This window comes from Rattus norvegicus, chromosome 14 (assembly GCF_036323735.1).
Source record: "Rattus norvegicus strain BN/NHsdMcwi chromosome 14, GRCr8, whole genome shotgun sequence".
NCBI lineage: Eukaryota > Metazoa > Chordata > Mammalia > Rodentia > Muridae > Rattus > Rattus norvegicus.
Window position 1 is genome coordinate 22083241 of NC_086032.1, and position 17209 is coordinate 22100449.

Sequence of the window (17209 nt, forward strand, 5' to 3'; positions counted from 1 at the left end):
TCACATCATTTAAAGAAAATCCTTTATCATTCTTTCAATATCAGAATCAACTTTCCTCCAAGCCAAAATCTTTTTATGAACACTTCTTGAGCAGATTGAATATTAAGAAACCAGAGGAAGTAGCCTCGTCTTTTTCTTCTTAAGTGGGTGCCACCTCACACCCATCAGTCTTGGGCTAACAGTCTTGAAACAGAACACCGTGCTTTAAATTAAATTGTACAGTTAGATGAAGAGATATTTGAGGTTGACCTAGAAATTGCAAAACAATCTATGAACTCTCCTGTCTGTTAGAATGGGAATGAATGAAGAAATTGGTAAACCTGTTCCTCTACCAAATGCAACAATTCTTTGTTTAAAAAAAGCCACTCATCAGGGCATGCTTGATGATGATGATGAGAAGGAAAATAGACAAATAATATTTGTGTTTGGAACCAAGAAGTCATGAAAGTTGGTGAAGGAATATTTTTTGAGCTTATTCTGCTGCAAACTACATAGACATCAAAGATTTGCTTGACAGCACCTACAATGAAAAGCTGTTAGCAATGTGATTAAGGGGGGAGACTCCTTAAGATAGCTGCAAAATCTTCAATACCCAGCATGCTATGCTGAAGCGAAGAAAGCCTGGGAAAGCAGGGACAACCAGTGGTGTGAAGGGAAGTGCTGTGGCTAACTCTATGACAATGAAGGATTGTTCCAAAGGCAAGTTGCATCACTGTGTTTTCATTGTCACCGTTAAAGAACAGTAAACAAGAAAATTTGCATGTGGTAGCCACACAGCCTGGTTCTCCCTGCATGGAGTTCCAGAACAGGTCACCTCCATGGTTGCCTTTCCTCTTTATGTGTGGAAGTTGCTGTTTTTCTTTACTACGAGGAAAACTGAACTATGAGTCCTTTCCAGAAAGTGGTGCTTTTTTTTTTCTTTGAAGCAATTTCTGCCTCATTCATTATCCAGTTGACTTCAGTGAACTTTGCAAAGCCAGGATGTCCACAGGGGTAAAACAAGAGGTGAAAGTTGAAATTACTTCAGGGTTATAAGGAAATACCAGGATGGGACAGAAAATTCTGGATAGTGACTCTCTCGGGAACTAAGAATTAAGAAAAAAACATTTTCAGGCAAATATATAGAGCTTTCCTAGATATCTGATAAACATAATTGCATCAGCAATTTTATTGTTATAAAATAGAATGTATTAAAATATGCAAAATAAAGCAAGAAAACATGTTGATTCCAGCATGACATCATCAATGGAGTGATCAATGTGGACCATAGGTGATGTAGCTTTGTTCCCAGCCAGTCTCACTCAGTTCCACATTTCTTTCCTTGTATTTCTCTTTCCCTTTCCCCCTTTCTTTGTAGTAGAGAAAAGGAATTACTACAAAAGTAGCACCAATTTGAAAAAGCAAATAGGAATAACTGTCCAGAATATAGCTAAGAATTAGTAGGGGAAAAAAATCTATCCAAAAATTAAACCTTTGACTGCAGGCTCATTATACCATGCCCTAAGTACATGAGCTAATCCCTCGCTGACTGATGGCTTAATAAAGTAGGTGTGGTTCTTCAACCCACTGTTTAAATAACCACATACCTGAGCACTGAACATGAACATTTAGTTTATTTTCATTCATTACTATAAGTTATTATGTTAAGAGTTAGCATTGGCTAGTAAGAAGTTGAGACCAAAATTCATAGCTCCTTCATTTCTATTGGTAAGCCATAGTGAAGTTTTACTTACTCTGGATCATGCATCATCAAAATTTTAGTCCCATGTATAAAATGAGATCATGGTGCTGTGTTTTAAAATATTAGTTCATGGCTGCCTAAGTTTTTTTAACACACACAATTAGAACTGAGCAATGTTTGTATGTATTACTGACCACCTTCATCTAGAAATTTATATATTGTAGTTTATATTTTTCATCCAGTTTATCATTTTATTGTAGTCAAATTTAGGTTTTCATACTATTTTTTCAAGCTTAAGCCCTACCTCTAAGACAAGAAGGCATAAAGATGCTTTCTATCCTAAAACCTTCTCAGCCTAGACTCACTGTGGTGAACATAGTCTACAATATTGTCTTATTTCATAATTATTCCACAAGCCTAAGGTATACCCTTTGAAATACAGAATGCAGAGCTCAGAACATAGCTTTGTGGGAAAGAGCTTGCTGTGAAAACAAAAGAACCTGAGTTCAGATCCTTCACATCCATTTAAAGTCAGGAATGAATACAAGTGCCTGTAAGCTCAATGCTGGAGGGAGAAGAGATAAGTGGATCCAAGGAGTTTGCTGGCAAGCTAGTAAAAATGGTGAGCTTGAGATTTAATAATAGACTTAATGGACAGTAACAGAGGGAAACACCTGAAGTCCTTCTCTAGCATTCATATGTATGTTCATGAGTGTGTGCACCTGCACCACCTGTGCACATGCACACATGCACAAGTGTGCACTCACATGCACACACAAACACATACACACATAGACATACACAATCACACACACACAATTTTTAAGTAGGATGTACTGAAAATACATCTTGGAACACATTTCAGTTATGTAATGAAATAATAGTGACATTATAACAGGAAGAAGAATGCCAAAGGACTTCCAGAATATGAAAATAATTCATTGAAAAACAGAACCACCTAGAAAGTGTAACCTGTGCATCAAATGAAAGACATTCATTACCCTCCCAGAAGTAAAGCAACTTGTCTATTGTAATCACATACTGAACTCCCAAAATCCAAAAGAGCCAGCCTGTGAAGAAGCAGAACTCATATTCCAAGACTCACTGACAACAGATATTCATGAACTATCATTCTCTCTGCTCCCCTTTCCTTAACACTTTCTCCCATTTCTTCTCACACACACAAACACATGCACACAGATATACTCACATGAGTGGCCATACATATACACACATTACATGGTAGTCTTTTGCTTGCATTGTGTCTTATTGTAAAGAATGTTAAACCTCAAAGCAACAGTCTGCAGGACACTTCATTTTTGCTTTTCTCTCTGTAGCTGTGCAGTGTGAAGTGTATGTAAGTTGTGTGATTTCCAGTGGAAGACCAGGGGCTAAAGTGAAGCCCATGCTCCCTTAGCTGTTTGCCTCAGAGGGGAGCCATGTGCAACCTAAAGGACACCCCTTTAAAGGAGTTGTCTTTCTCTGGTTCTCATGAAAACAGTAGGCTTTCTCACTTCTCTCTATATTTTTAAGTTGTATAAAGTGGTTGACGTCAAGAAAAATAAATGGATGTAAATGTAATTCAAGGTCAAAAGAAATAAGAATACAAACCCCTAAAAGAAAATAAGATTTTTAGCACAGTGAGGCCAATTTTTCATTCAAGTATAGAATTCTTCCCATCCATATGAACTGAGAATTCCCTATGAAGTCAATACACTCAGCAAGCCATGACTCTGGGTTAAATTATGACTCATGGCTCAAGTTACACAATGCCGAAGAATGCGGTCTTCTTTCTTTTTATGGAGTATTCTATGCGTACTTAAGGTTATCAAGGGAAACAAAACAAAACAAACATAGTTTAGCTAGTAAGGCAGGAAACGGAGACCCCACTTCCACAATTTTAAAAAATGATTTTCTATTTTGATCTGTTTTAAAGTATTAAGGTTCCAGATTAGACTTTGTCTAAACAATGCACTCCTTAACATAAAACATAAATAAATAAAAACTAACTTTATTGGGTAGTTCCCACTGCCTGCCTTGTGGCAACAATCTGCCTGGGGTTGAAGCTGAGATAAAATGTCTTCTTTTGGACATAGTTTTTATGTTCTTCACAACTCCAGCATGTAATATAAACATACTTTATCTGCATATTCTGTGAATTATGTTTGGCTTTTCCATTTTCTAATGTCAACAAGAGAGGTAGCAAGTGCGATGAGTGTCAACCACAACGTATAATTAGCAGGCATTCTCCTCCCATCTGATGTAGACCTTGGCAAACTGAACTTGCCAAACCTGGATTCAGATGACAGCTCTGTCACTTACTTGCTGAGTAACTTAATCCCTCAGCCGCTGTTTCCTCATCCATAAAACGCGTACTTTTATGAGGATTAAGCGAGATGAGGTAGGAAAGCCTGGGATGGCGCAGGCACATGGCAAGCATTTCATAGCTGGTAGAGATTGTCCTCTGATTTACACTTGTATGTACACCAGCATTCAAAACTGGGATGCATGGAGCACACTTTAATTTTTAATTTAGTACCTCCAAACTATTGTAAAAATTACTTTTAAAACCATCTTTATAGAGTCATTGTTGATTTGCATTAATAATGCCTATGCAAAGTTTGTAACTTCTACTGGTCAAAATAGACTAAGAAGACTCAGTGATGCCTTTCACAAGCAAATAACTTGTAAGTGGAAATATGTAGAAATGCCCTTTTTTGACATATGAACTTGTACAAGAGAGTAGGAAAAAAAAAAAAAACAAGCAAGCTTTTTGAGATCCGGAAGCAATGGGGGAGAAAAAAGGACCCAGTGAAGCGTACTAATGCATGAGCCATCTTAAGGATAAGATAACTTACCCAGGCAACTAAACCACAAAGGTTCTTCAAGGTGTCATGCCCAGATACTGAGTCTGGCTAAATCAACTCAAGCAGGGCAGGGCAGCACAGAAGAAGATGAAATGGCAAGGGTGATCATCGTGTATTACAAACATCACATGAAAAGTTTAAATACAATCTTAAGGACGGGAAGATTCCATATAAGGGAAAGGGGAAGGGAGGGTTTTCTGTTTGTTTGTTTTTTTAATCTCTAGAAGTATTTTCAGGATTGGATTGCAAAGAAATAAAAATTCTATATTCAACTTAAAATTGACCTTTCAGAAAAAATCATCTCCAAATTCTATACACTCAAATTTAAAAGATGCCTAGACTCTGACCAGTCCCCCGCCGCTTAACATCTTATCTAAGATGCATTGTCTTTCACCTTGAATGCTGGATAACCTCCTACATTCTCTCTCACTCCATCTCAGACCTACCAAGAAGAGCCCACTAAAGGAAAGGACCTGATTCTCTTCCTGTGCCCCAAACCTCAAGTACTTGCCTCACTCAAATGATAGCCTTTACAGGCCCTGCCCCAAATTACTGTCTCTGCTATGACTTTCTCTGCCAGTCTCATTGAATTTATTTCCTTATTCTTTCTTCCCCCTTCACTCAGCCTGCCAACCCACATGGTCATTGGTGTCACTAATCCTCCCTCCAGGCTGTTTCTCAAATACACCAATTGGTACCCTGGTTCATTGCCTCCCATTCCCTCTGCCTAGATCACTATTCTCTTGCCATTATGGGTACTTTCTGACTTTTTTCGTGTTTATTCAAATGTCATTTTTGGTAGGTCTTTCCTGGTCACTGTAACTTTTCAGCACCTCAGACAGATCCATTTCCCCCTTCTTTATCCTCTATTTTTTCTATTTATCTTCATCATATCTGCCACTCTTGCTCCCATCATGAAGGCTGGATCTTATTCCACGGAAGCTGATATAGAGGTGGCATAAGTAATAGGAAACTTGGAAACAACATCATTTTATTTCTCACAGTCTGGAGGCTGAGAGGTCTGCATCAATTGCAGTATTTGTGTCTGTTGACCTGTTTCCATAGTTATGGATAACCTTAATAGACATACAACATAAGACATGTAGTTTCCTGTTTCAGGACATTGAGCCCACTCGGGAGTTTACTCTCCTCATAACCTAATCACCTCCATCAACTGTCAATGCCACATTTGCTGGAAAGTTAAGATTTCAATATAAGAATTTTAAGAAAATAGCATTCAATCCATTGCCACTGGCATGGTCATTTGGTTTTATTTACTGGGCCCCTAAGAGCTTTAAAAACCACTAGAGCATTACAGACTTCCACCAAATCTTTGGAATTAAATTATTCAAGTTGAATTAGGCTGATTAGTTATAAAATCAAGGAGACCAGCTAAAAGTATCATCAATGAAGCAATTGTCAGGTCACAGTTAAGATAGAGAGATACTAAAGAAAAAGACTTAGGTAGTAGAATAAGAATTATCTCTTGCATTTGAGAGATATCCATGAGGGATGAAGTGAAGCGAACTCCTCAGTGCCTCATGTGTGTAACGTTCATCAACATGAGAAGTAGTCCGTGCTGGGGACGGAGGCTATAAGCTGTTCATTTAGGTGGTTGTCGAACATCTATAAGCTATTCAGTGAGCAGCTGTAAGCACTGGTACAGAATACGCAGAGAGCTATAGGCTAAGCAGGTGTCTTAGGAATATTTTCCTGGTTGCTTGCTTAAACTATAACATGCGTGAGATCATTTGAAAAGAGTACATATCAGAAAAGGACTGTGAATTAATCCATTGTTAACATCATAAGTGACTTTTGAAATGGACATAAAATTCTCAAAAAGTTCAATATTTTTGTGTATATTGTGTATAGCTGATCTAATAAGTACCCTGCCACTAAGGTCTCCAACTATTATAGATAATGTGAATTTATTATCAAATTTCTATTCATCTATAGCTAAATGTGAGGCGTATCTATGTACCAATGTCAAAAGCTAATACTCCCATATAAGTATATTAAGATATATTTTCAAATTCAAATTAAATCAATTCCTGAATCACACGCTTCCTATATAATAAAATACTATGTGTAAGACAAAATTCTAGACATTTGAGAAGACAACAGATTTGATTAACCTTGTTTTTCCCAAAGCGAGATCAGTAAACCCAGCACTTTTCTGTCCTCTGAAGAATGTTGTAATTTAGGACATATACTGTAAGGAGTATGCGTTCTTTCATTGAAACTTCCTGGTTTACATTTCCAGCTCTGTCATTCTTGATCAGAAAGGATTTACTCCCCCAGCTTCACTCTCCCTATGTTCCGAATGGACTCCATTAGAGAGTTCATGAAACCATTGCTGAGAGTCAGCAGCTCACGTGTAGTGTCTGTTGGAGGCTTTCACAATAGGACTATAAAAAAGGCTGCTGAAGAGGAGAGAGGGAGAGCTGGGTAAGCATAGTGCAACAAAGAACTTGTTTTTGTTTTAATGCAAGTACTGAAAGTCTTGCTGGTCAAGATTCTGGATAAAAAAGTAAATGATTTCCTTACAGACTTCATTGATGTACATTACACATCAAAATTCAAACGAATTTTTGCAAACATTGCGAAACTTTCTATACATTTGCAAAGCTTACAATTCGACTAGAATTACCTAAGCTTTATAATCAGCAGATGCAGGGATCTACCTCTGCGTTACAGGGCAGAGACTTCCTCAGTTCTTTCTGCAGGGTGGAACAATCAATTCTTATGTAATCATCGCTTAAGAGATTAAGGTAGGTTAGGCTCCACGCCCTTTGTTTCTTGAGTCATATGTCTCCTGGTGCTTCTCTGTCTCCCCATTTGAGATGTTTTCAGGGAACTAAAGGCAGAGTTGGCTCAGAGTCATTCTCTTGGGAGACAAGACTCATCCAAACCAAAGCGTGTGCTGACTCCGACTGTTGTTTTTTTTTTTTCCTTTTCTTTTTCTTTTTGTAATTTTGCTTTATTCTTTTTTCTTCTTTTATAGAAAATAGATTTTCTTCTCATACAATGTATCCTGTTTATAGTTTTCTCTTCTTCTACTCCTCGCAGAACCTTCCCACGTCCTCTCTCCTCAGGATCCACTCCCTTTCTCTCTCTCATTAGAAAAGAACAACCAAACATGACAACGGAAGAAAGAAAGAAAGAAAGAAAGAAAGAAAGAAAGAAAGAAAGAAAGAAAGAAGATGAAGCAAAAACTATCATATGAAAGTTGTACACAGCAACACAACGGGAGGAAAAGAACCCAAGAGCAGGCACAAGAGACAGAGAACTACTTGTTCTCAAATTCAGAAATCCCATAAAAATACTAAGTGGACAGCTGTTTTATATATACATATGTACACACACACACACACACATGCACACACACACACACACACACACACACACACACACACACACACACACTCTGCCTCTGTTCCCATCTGCTGCTTGGAGGAAGCCTCTCTGATAATGACTGGCTGAGGAACCGGGCCCTCACCACTCTATGGCCTAGTCTCTTTGTTGAGGGAAGATACTGTATAGACGACTGAAAGGAAAACATGCATACCAACCTAACCGCAAAAGAGCTGACCTACAGTCTGTCCTACCTGCCGAAGTATGCAAAGGCGATAGTGGCACAAAAACTGTGGGAGTAACCAACAGATGACCTCAAGTCCACTCCACAGTAAGGGACCTACATTAGACACTGCTCATGTAACCACGAACCAGAGACTAGATAACCCAGAAATCTAAGGCAAAACCAAACACTACTGATAAAAAAGAAGAAGAAAGAAGAAAGAGAGAGAGAGAGAGAGAGAGAGAGAGAGAGAGAGAGAGAGAGAGAGGTCACTAAAATAATCCTAAAGGTACTCTGCTATGCCTACGCTTTGGTTTGTTAACATTCAGACTGTTTTGATACCTCTTACCTCACATCAGATTTTTTTATGGAAGTACAGTCTGCCCCTGGGTATTCTATGGAAGACTGGTGCACTGGAGACTGGGGCTAACTCTGGTTTCCAATTCTTTATCTTTCTACCAGTAGGAATTAATATTCCCTGAACTCACAACCCGGATACTGTGGCCTGTGGTAGGGTACACCGGGCACAACAATCCTGGAGGTGACAAGTGAATCCACTGATACTCAGAGAGATAGGGAATGTCAAAATTCCAGTTTTCTCCCATGGTTGGACTGAGAGCCAGTTTTCACCAGTACAGTAAAAAGCCCAGATGAAGCACAAGAAAAGTACCTTTAGAAAGGTAAAGTTACATCTTTTATCTTTTATTGCTTTATTCTTGGGTAATGCCCTTCCTAGTACATGTATTTAAATGCACTTTTATTAAATGATATGTTTGATCAGAGCCATATTTTTTAATTTAGAGTGCACCTAATCAAGAAAAACACAAGTTGGCAAATCTGCATTCACCTCCAACTTCCACCTAAATTGTCACTGGCCCCATCCATAGCACATAATGTAAAAAGGATCTATTGTAACGAGTGGAAGGACACCATTTATGAATCTGTTGGTTGAATATAATTCAAGCATTGCATGGCAACCCTGCCATGAAACCTAAAGTTAAGGAATCAATGATCACCTTAGAATATTCCTTTCTCACCTCAGAATGTCCTAAAGCAAATAGAAAATAATAATGAAAGTCAGATTAAAATCTGCCTAAATATAGCTGAGTCCCAGTTCTGTTAGGTTTCAAAATATGAAACATAGCCAGCAATTTACATGTGTAAAAATATTTATAAATATCATAAATATTTACAAACCCCCTAAGTATGCCTGACCCTCTAGAGGGTCAGAAACACCAACTTGAAAGATATCCTAAAAGAATTCACAGATAAGCCTGTCTCACTAGAAACACTTTTATCTTGCTAACCTCATTTGCATAACCTCATTTCGCCTTCCAATAGCTTTGTGAGATAGGCACTACTGGCCCATTTCTTCAGGTAAATGATAAGGTGATGACCCAAGCAAGGAGCTACCCTGGTGACTTCCCCAAAGGAGTGGCCACTGCTGTGTCTGTCCTGGTGGAAAGGAGAGAGTGAATCATATTGTTTAAGATGATATGCCCACTGTAATATGAGATTGTCTTACTACAAATTGGTTGGCCTGCACTGTACTTTATGAAGTCATAAGAAAAAAAAAATAAGTCACGTACATTCTCTGTTTTTGGAGAGGCTCTAATCCAGAGGTTCTACTAGCTCATGGGCCCTACCCCTTTGGAGGTTGAACAACCTTTACACATGGGTTATATTTCAGATATCTTGCATATCAAATGTTTACACTCTGACTAACAACAGTAGCAAAAATTACAGTTATGAAAGTAGTAACGACAGTAATGGTTGGGGTCACCACAACATGAGAAACATGTCATACATTAGGAAGGTTGAAAACCACTACAGGTCTTGCTACCTTTGTGGCCCACTCCATCATCTATATGAAATGACATCTTAAGAAAGTTATTGGACTGGAGAGATGGCTCAGTGGTTAAGATCACTGACTGCTCTTGCAGAGGTCCTGAGTTCAGTTCCCAGCAACCACATGGTGGCTCACAACCATCTGTAATGGGATCTGATGCCCTCTTCTGGTGTATCTGAGGACAGCTACAGTGTACTCATATATAATAAATAAATAAATCTTTTTAAAAAAAGAAAGTTATTGTTAGAATCCTCAATCTCATCTTTGCTTCTTTCTTCTCTTTCATACTTTACATTCAGGGTGGGTCTCTCCTCACCATTCCCTTGGTAATGGCCTCTAGTAAAGATGGGTTGCTGTGCTAGTACCAAATTGGGATTTCGGAAGGTCTTCCAGTATGACAGAAGCTTTAGAGGTCAATCTTAAGAGCATACCATTACAGGATGGGTATTGTGTTGCATATGCTTAATCCTAGTACTGAGGAAGCAGTAGCAGGTCGTTTTCTGTGAGTTCAGGCCAATTTTAACTACACAGATAGTTCCAGATCAGCCAGAGGTACATAATAAAACCCTCTCTCAAAAGCACAAACAAAAACCCAAAAATGCACAAACCGGTAGGAAAAGATAAAGTAATTCTATGCCATAGGTCAGATGTTCTTATAATTTTACCAAACTATTTTAAAAAGTCATCGGTTCTATGAATAAAAAAAAATATACAAAAGGAAAATGGGAAGGACATCCTGGTGGGGTTCACATTAATTTCTAGGACTAGGCTTCTGTAATCAAACCCATGAACAAGCTACGAGATTCAAACTCGGTCGCGTGCATTGAATTATGCATTTCCAAGTGAAGTGGGTGACCCTCCTTTATTTTATTCCTGTTTCAGGCCAAGATCAATGGTATCACCTTCAAGATTCTTCAATCCCTTTATGGTAGCTCTCATTGTCATAATAACAGTAGGGCTCCTGGCCATGACCGCAGGTCTACTTATTCACTTTTTAGCTTTTGGTAAGTACTTTTCAGATTAAATAATTAAATATGCTATCAGGTTAAAAATGTAGTCTTTCCCCTTATGGCTATATTGGTTTCTGAACATGAGTTAATATTACTTAGAATTCTTCTCTAAATATATATTCATATATATCCATATTTCTTTTTATTTTATGGTTTATTTTATTTATGACCATTTTAAGGTTTTTTTGGTTGATTTTTGGGTGCAATAGTGCTTTGGCTTTTTCACATATATATATATATATATATAATTGGATTTTAGAGCATAAGCCATTGGTGTTTTGTTCAGGAAATTTTCTCCTTTGCCCATGTGTTTGAGGCTCTTCCCCACTTATTAGTTTCAGTGTGTCTTCTTTTATGTGGAGGCCTTGATCCACTTGGACTTGAGCTTTGTACAAGAAGATAAGAATGGATTGATTTGCATTCTTCTACATGCTGATCTCCAGTTGAACCAGCACTATTTGTTGAAAATGCTATCTTTTTTCCACTGGACGGTTTTAGCTCCTTTGTCAAAGATCCAGTAACTATAGGTGTGTGGGTTCATTTCTGGGTCTTCAAATTTATTCCATTGATCTACCTGCTTGTCTCTGTACCAATACCATGCAGTTTTTAATCACTATTGCTCTGTAATACAACTTGAGGTCAGGGATACTGATTCCCCCAGAAGGTCTTTTATTGTTGAGTATAGTTTTCACTATCCTGGGTTTTTGTTATTCCAAATGAATTTGCAAATTGCTCTTTCTAGCTTTATGAAGAAATGAGTTGGAATTTTGATGGGGTTACACTGAATCTGTAGATTACTTTCAGCAAGATGGCCATTTTTACTATATTAATCTCGCCAATTCATGAGCATGGGAGATCTTTCCATCTTCTGAGATCTTGAATTTCTTTTTTCAAAGACTTGAAGTTTTTGTCATACAAATCTTTTACTTGCTTGGTTAGAGTCACACCAAGGTATTTTATATAGCTTATGTTCTAAGATCAAAAATAGACAAATGGGGGGTTGGGGATTTAGCTCAGCAGTAGAGCGCTTGCCCAGCAAGCACGAGGCCCTGGGTTCAGTCCCCAGCTCCGAAAAAAAAAATAGACAAATGGGACCTCATAAAATTGCAAAAAATTACATAATTTAAAGGACACCGTCATTAGGACAAAATGGCAGCCAACAGATTGGGAAAAGATCTTTACCAATCCTACATCTGATAGAGGACTAAAATCCAATATATACAAAGACCCCAAGAAGTTAGACTCCAGAAAGCCAAATAACCCTATTAAAATGGGGTACAGAGCTAAACAAAGAATTCTCAGCTGAGGAATATCGAGTGGCCATGAAGCACCTAAAGAAATGTTCAGCATCCTTATCCATCAGGGAAATGCAAATCAAAACAACCCTGAGATTCCACCTCACACCAGTCAAAATGTCTAAGATCAAAAACTCCCATGACATCAGATGCTGGCAAGGATGTGAAGAGAGAGGAACACTCCTCCATTGCTGGTGGGATTGCAAGCTGGTACATCCACTCTGGAAATCAGTCTAAAGGTTTCTCAAAAAAATTAGACATAGTACTACCTGAGGACCCAGCTATACCACTGGGAATGCCAGTGTAAGGAGGTGGGAGAGAGTGAATGGGTTTGTTGGGGGAGCACCCTCATAGAAGCAGAGGGAGGAAAGATGGGATAGGGGATTTCTGGAGGGAAAACTGGGAAAGGGGATAACATTCTTAATGTAAATAAAAAAAATCTAAGAAAAAAGAATAAAATATCCAGTAAAAGAAAAAGAGAAAAAAACCTATTTGATTATTTGAATTCCTACTTACTACTGAATGAACAATCATCTATTATAGCTATCTATTAATGATTACTGAATGAGGAAATTGATAGATTATTTAGATGCACTACTAATAAATTATAATATTTCTATACAACTTTGAAGGTACCAATCACACTAGTCTGATTTTTTTTAACCTTAACTATCTTAGCTTCGTCAATCTTTTGAAAACCCAAAAGAAAATAGCTGTGTTGTGTTTATATTATATGTGATTTTTCTTTTGTTTAAGGAATACTATTTTAATTGTATAACTTCTCAATACTCTGTAAAGTAAAAATTAATCTACTTAGGAACATTAAAGTACACATGTTTTCCTTTCCTCTCCAGACAAGAGAGCTTACTTTTATCATAGCAACTTTCATATCCTAAATGTTGACTATACTGAAGCTTTAAACTCACCAGCTACGCATGAATACAGAACCTTGAGTGAAAGAATCGAGTCTATGGTACGTTAATGCTTGTCTCTTTAATGTTTTTATTGTATTTTTTATCATTTTATTGAAAGCAAATGAGATTCTTCTCTCATGCCATACATCCAGACAACAGTTTCCATGCTTCTACCCCCCTAACCTCGACCTGACCTCTCCTCTTGCCCAGCTACATTTCCTCTCTGTTTCCTCTTCAGAAAAGAGAAATGAAGTGCACACATAAAGACATACACTCACACACACACACACACACACACACACACACACACACATGCAGTGCACCTGCAGACCAGTGTTATAGTAGATCATTCAGATGCTCAAAAACATTATTTCCTTTCTTCCTTGAACACTGAGCTTTCTGAATCTTTGAATTTCAAGAAAGTGGGATTGTATAACTTCTTGTATATTATATGATTGTATAATATTGTATATTATAATATGATAATAGACAGTAAAGAAGACCTCAAAACATCATCTCTGCTACTAACCTCACAGATAACAGGAAGCACTGTAGCTGTCAACTAATGTAAACTGGAAAAGGTGATTTATAGAACACACAAGCAGCTACAACAGTGTGTCTGTTCAAAACACCAAAAAAATGTGAGAATTATACTTTAATTCTATTTGTAATGCATTTAAATGACCTACTAAATTGCTAGTATAATGATGATCACTTATGTTTTGATGTGTTGGAATTTTCTTAAGTGATATAATTCATATTAGCCCTTAAAATTCATGAATATAACTGGAGATGATTCTAGAGTATTCTATAACATGAAAGGGTTGTTGGAAATGTCAGTCATGAGGAAAACACAAAATCCTTTCCTCTTCCTTGTTTACTTGATTTTTCCCAATGTTATAAAAACAGCAATAAAACAGGGTATAAAATGAAATGAATATAAAAATGAATTCATTTGAATAGTCTGATAACTTGAGCAGTTAATAAACATGATTCTGAAAAACTTGGTATCAAATCCCAGAATAATATAATTTTCAGCACATGCCTAATTCCTCATTTCTATATTCTTGTGTTGTATACACAAGGGTACAGCCTCGTGTTATAAGTGAAAGCCATCTATTCTCTGTTTTGAAATCACAATATAATTGACCCTGTACTGCAGGGATCTCTGATGAAGTATACGGCTTCTTCCTCCCCTTCAGATATCTCATCACTAGTCCTTCTAATTAGTTTTACCCTAATTTTTATTTCATCTATTCAAAACACAGTCATGTACCACACGCATATCAGAAGTTGTATGAAAGGATTCCCCAAGTGGCTTGAGTCGTGTTCCCAACTACCTGACTCACAGCTCCCAAATCATATATCAGGAGTGACTCGTATTAAAAGCACTCCCTTTCCAGATCATCTGTGCTTAATGGCTGCAAAATAGAAACCACATCAGAAGGTTGCATCATCTGCCTACATTGGCCCTATACTATCTGTGTCAAGACTGAGATGACCTCACCTGATAGATTTCTACCTCACGTTATAGAAGCTCCATGTCACAGATGTCAGAATGAAATAAAGAGACTGCAATTACAGTGAGATTGTTTTCCCGTTTTCTTTCTACAGATTACTGATGCATTTCGAGAATCAAATCTACGAAGTGAGTTTATCAGGACACATGTTGTCAAACTGAGGTAAGTGAAACCTTACCAAAAGCTATATTTGCAAAGTCATAATTTAGAATATTTGCCTTCTCTTTGTACTGTGGCTGTGACACATTCATGCAATTGTTCTAATAATAGGAAAATATTGAGAAAATGAGGCAGCTTAGAAGACAAGGTAAAAAGCTGTATTGATTCTGCTATTGATATAAATAACCATACCACTTAATTCTTAATGGGAGAAGGAAGAAAGGGAAGGGGAAAAGCTGAGAATGAAGGGGACAGTAACGGGGCCATGCTACTGTGTAAATCCATTAGATATCATAGTGCAGTCCATGTAAACAATGTCTCCTTGAATTGTACAATACTTGGGAGGTATTCATGCAAGATCAGTACAGCATGCCAACACTAAAAGTAAGTTTTGACTTCCTAGAATGTTATAATAAAAGGAAGGTATTGTAACAAACTCCATGACAACTCTGCCATTGAGTAATAATAGGAGTGGTAGCATACATGCTTTGTGGGAATCTGCAACTCATGCCTTAGTTACTATGTAAGTATCTACATAGTGTGATAAAACAGGCTTTTCAATGAAAATAGTCACACTGAGTAATAGTTCCAGAACTGTCTTCAATGCCCACATTGCTCAATTCTTCAAATGCCATGAAAATTCATCGATATGCAAAGATATTATGAATTTACCATCAATGTCAAGCATTGTTAACATCTCAAAAAAGGGAAAGGGTTGGTTACATTGAGTTTTAACGAGGAATTAGAGGATAAGGAAGAAAGTATGAGAAGAGTACAGAACACATTTTTACCTGTTCCACATGTATTCCTTTGGGTACCTTGGGTGTGTACTAACTTGTAAAGTTCTGAATTTTAAGCCAACACTGGAAGGAGAAGATGCAAAAGCCTTTCCTTTCCTTCTGTTAACTTCTAACTTGCTGCTACCCCACTGTTGTCCAACTTCTGGTCACACTCTAAAGTACAAGGTGTTCTGGCCAATTCCATCAACAGCATCCAAATCATGAAATCCAGAGAAATCACTTTAGTTCTACTCTTGGACCTCTAAGCACCATTTGGCATTGTTGGCTTGCTGATGGACTATCATGCCTTGGTTCTTAGGACTCTACACAGCCATGATTTTTCTGTTATCTATCTAGATATCTTCTCTCTTTTCTTTGCTAGCTCTAGTATGTTCCTCGTGTGTTGAACATGAGTGTGCAGTGTGAGCCACATATCACAGTTTACAGTCTCTCCTTTCACTGGTTTCAGGTTCTCTATTGATTATCTGTTGATTAGTCTTGAACTTGTATCTCTGACATGATACAACCGTATTTTTCATCCACAGAAGTGAACAAATGTAACGATATTTTTTAGAGAACATTACTATACAGAGATCTGTACCTGTGAAACCATCTCAGTCAAGTGTATTAGTCTCCTAGTATTGTCCATCCCAGTCTTTGGCATCACCATCAACTAGTTGCTTATGAAAAAGATCTGGGAGTCATCTTCAATTCTTGACTTGCCCGCCCTCAGGTCCACATACCCAGTTGCCTAGTCTTCAACTTTGATTACTGAAATACCTCCTAACTCCATAACTTTTAATGTAATGTAACCATCCTTCTCCATATTGGACTGTAACAGTTTCCAAATGCATTTTTTTAACCACTATTCTTGCTCCACTGAATATATCAAACATAAACATTGTTTGAAGGAAAAAACCAAGCATTCCATTTCCTTAATTAAAACTATTCTAATGTCAATACTTTACCATTATTATATTGAGAAGTTTGATGTGTATGTTTATATTTATTTACATATAAATATACATACTTATATGTTTATTAAATAAATATGAATATTTGCATATTTAAATAAGGGAATGCTAAAATACAATAGATATGTAGTTATATATTTATAAATGAGTCCTGATATAAGCATATACAAATTATACACACAAACATAGTAGATGTATATCTTTTATGCACATATTTATCAAGAATATGTATATCAAAAAGTAATTAAATTTTTCTTCCTAGTTTTAAGAACTCTAGAGCATTGAAGGCTAAAGGTAAAGGGCTCTACCCCAGTCACTTGTACCTAGTACAGGATTATTAAGGTGGCAAACAGTGGTTTCAAGTTTAAATGAATGTCAAAGATGGGAGTTATTTGAAGGTGAAGACTCTAGTTGGTGTGTTTTCACTTGAAAACCATGCTAAATGGTTCATGGTTTTCTACCATCATAAATTTTGCTAACCCTAGGAGTCATGTTCTCCAAGAATGAAACGTTCCAAAATATTAAGCCATCAGAACACAGGTAATAAGCAATATACTTAATGCACCTCATTTACCCATATCCTG

General features: G+C 37.2%; 1 protein-coding gene across 1 annotated transcript in view; it reads left to right on the forward strand.

The window, feature by feature from the left end:
* Nucleotides 1–17209, forward strand: part of Tmprss11d (transmembrane serine protease 11D) — a 62061-nt gene that overhangs the window by 21112 nt on the left and 23740 nt on the right. The window contains exons 2-4 of the mRNA NM_001033652.2: nucleotides 10857–10978; nucleotides 13134–13252; nucleotides 14808–14875. Of these exons, the coding sequence (NP_001028824.2) occupies nucleotides 10857–10978; nucleotides 13134–13252; nucleotides 14808–14875 (309 nt within the window). The remainder of the gene's footprint in view (nucleotides 1–10856; nucleotides 10979–13133; nucleotides 13253–14807; nucleotides 14876–17209) is intronic.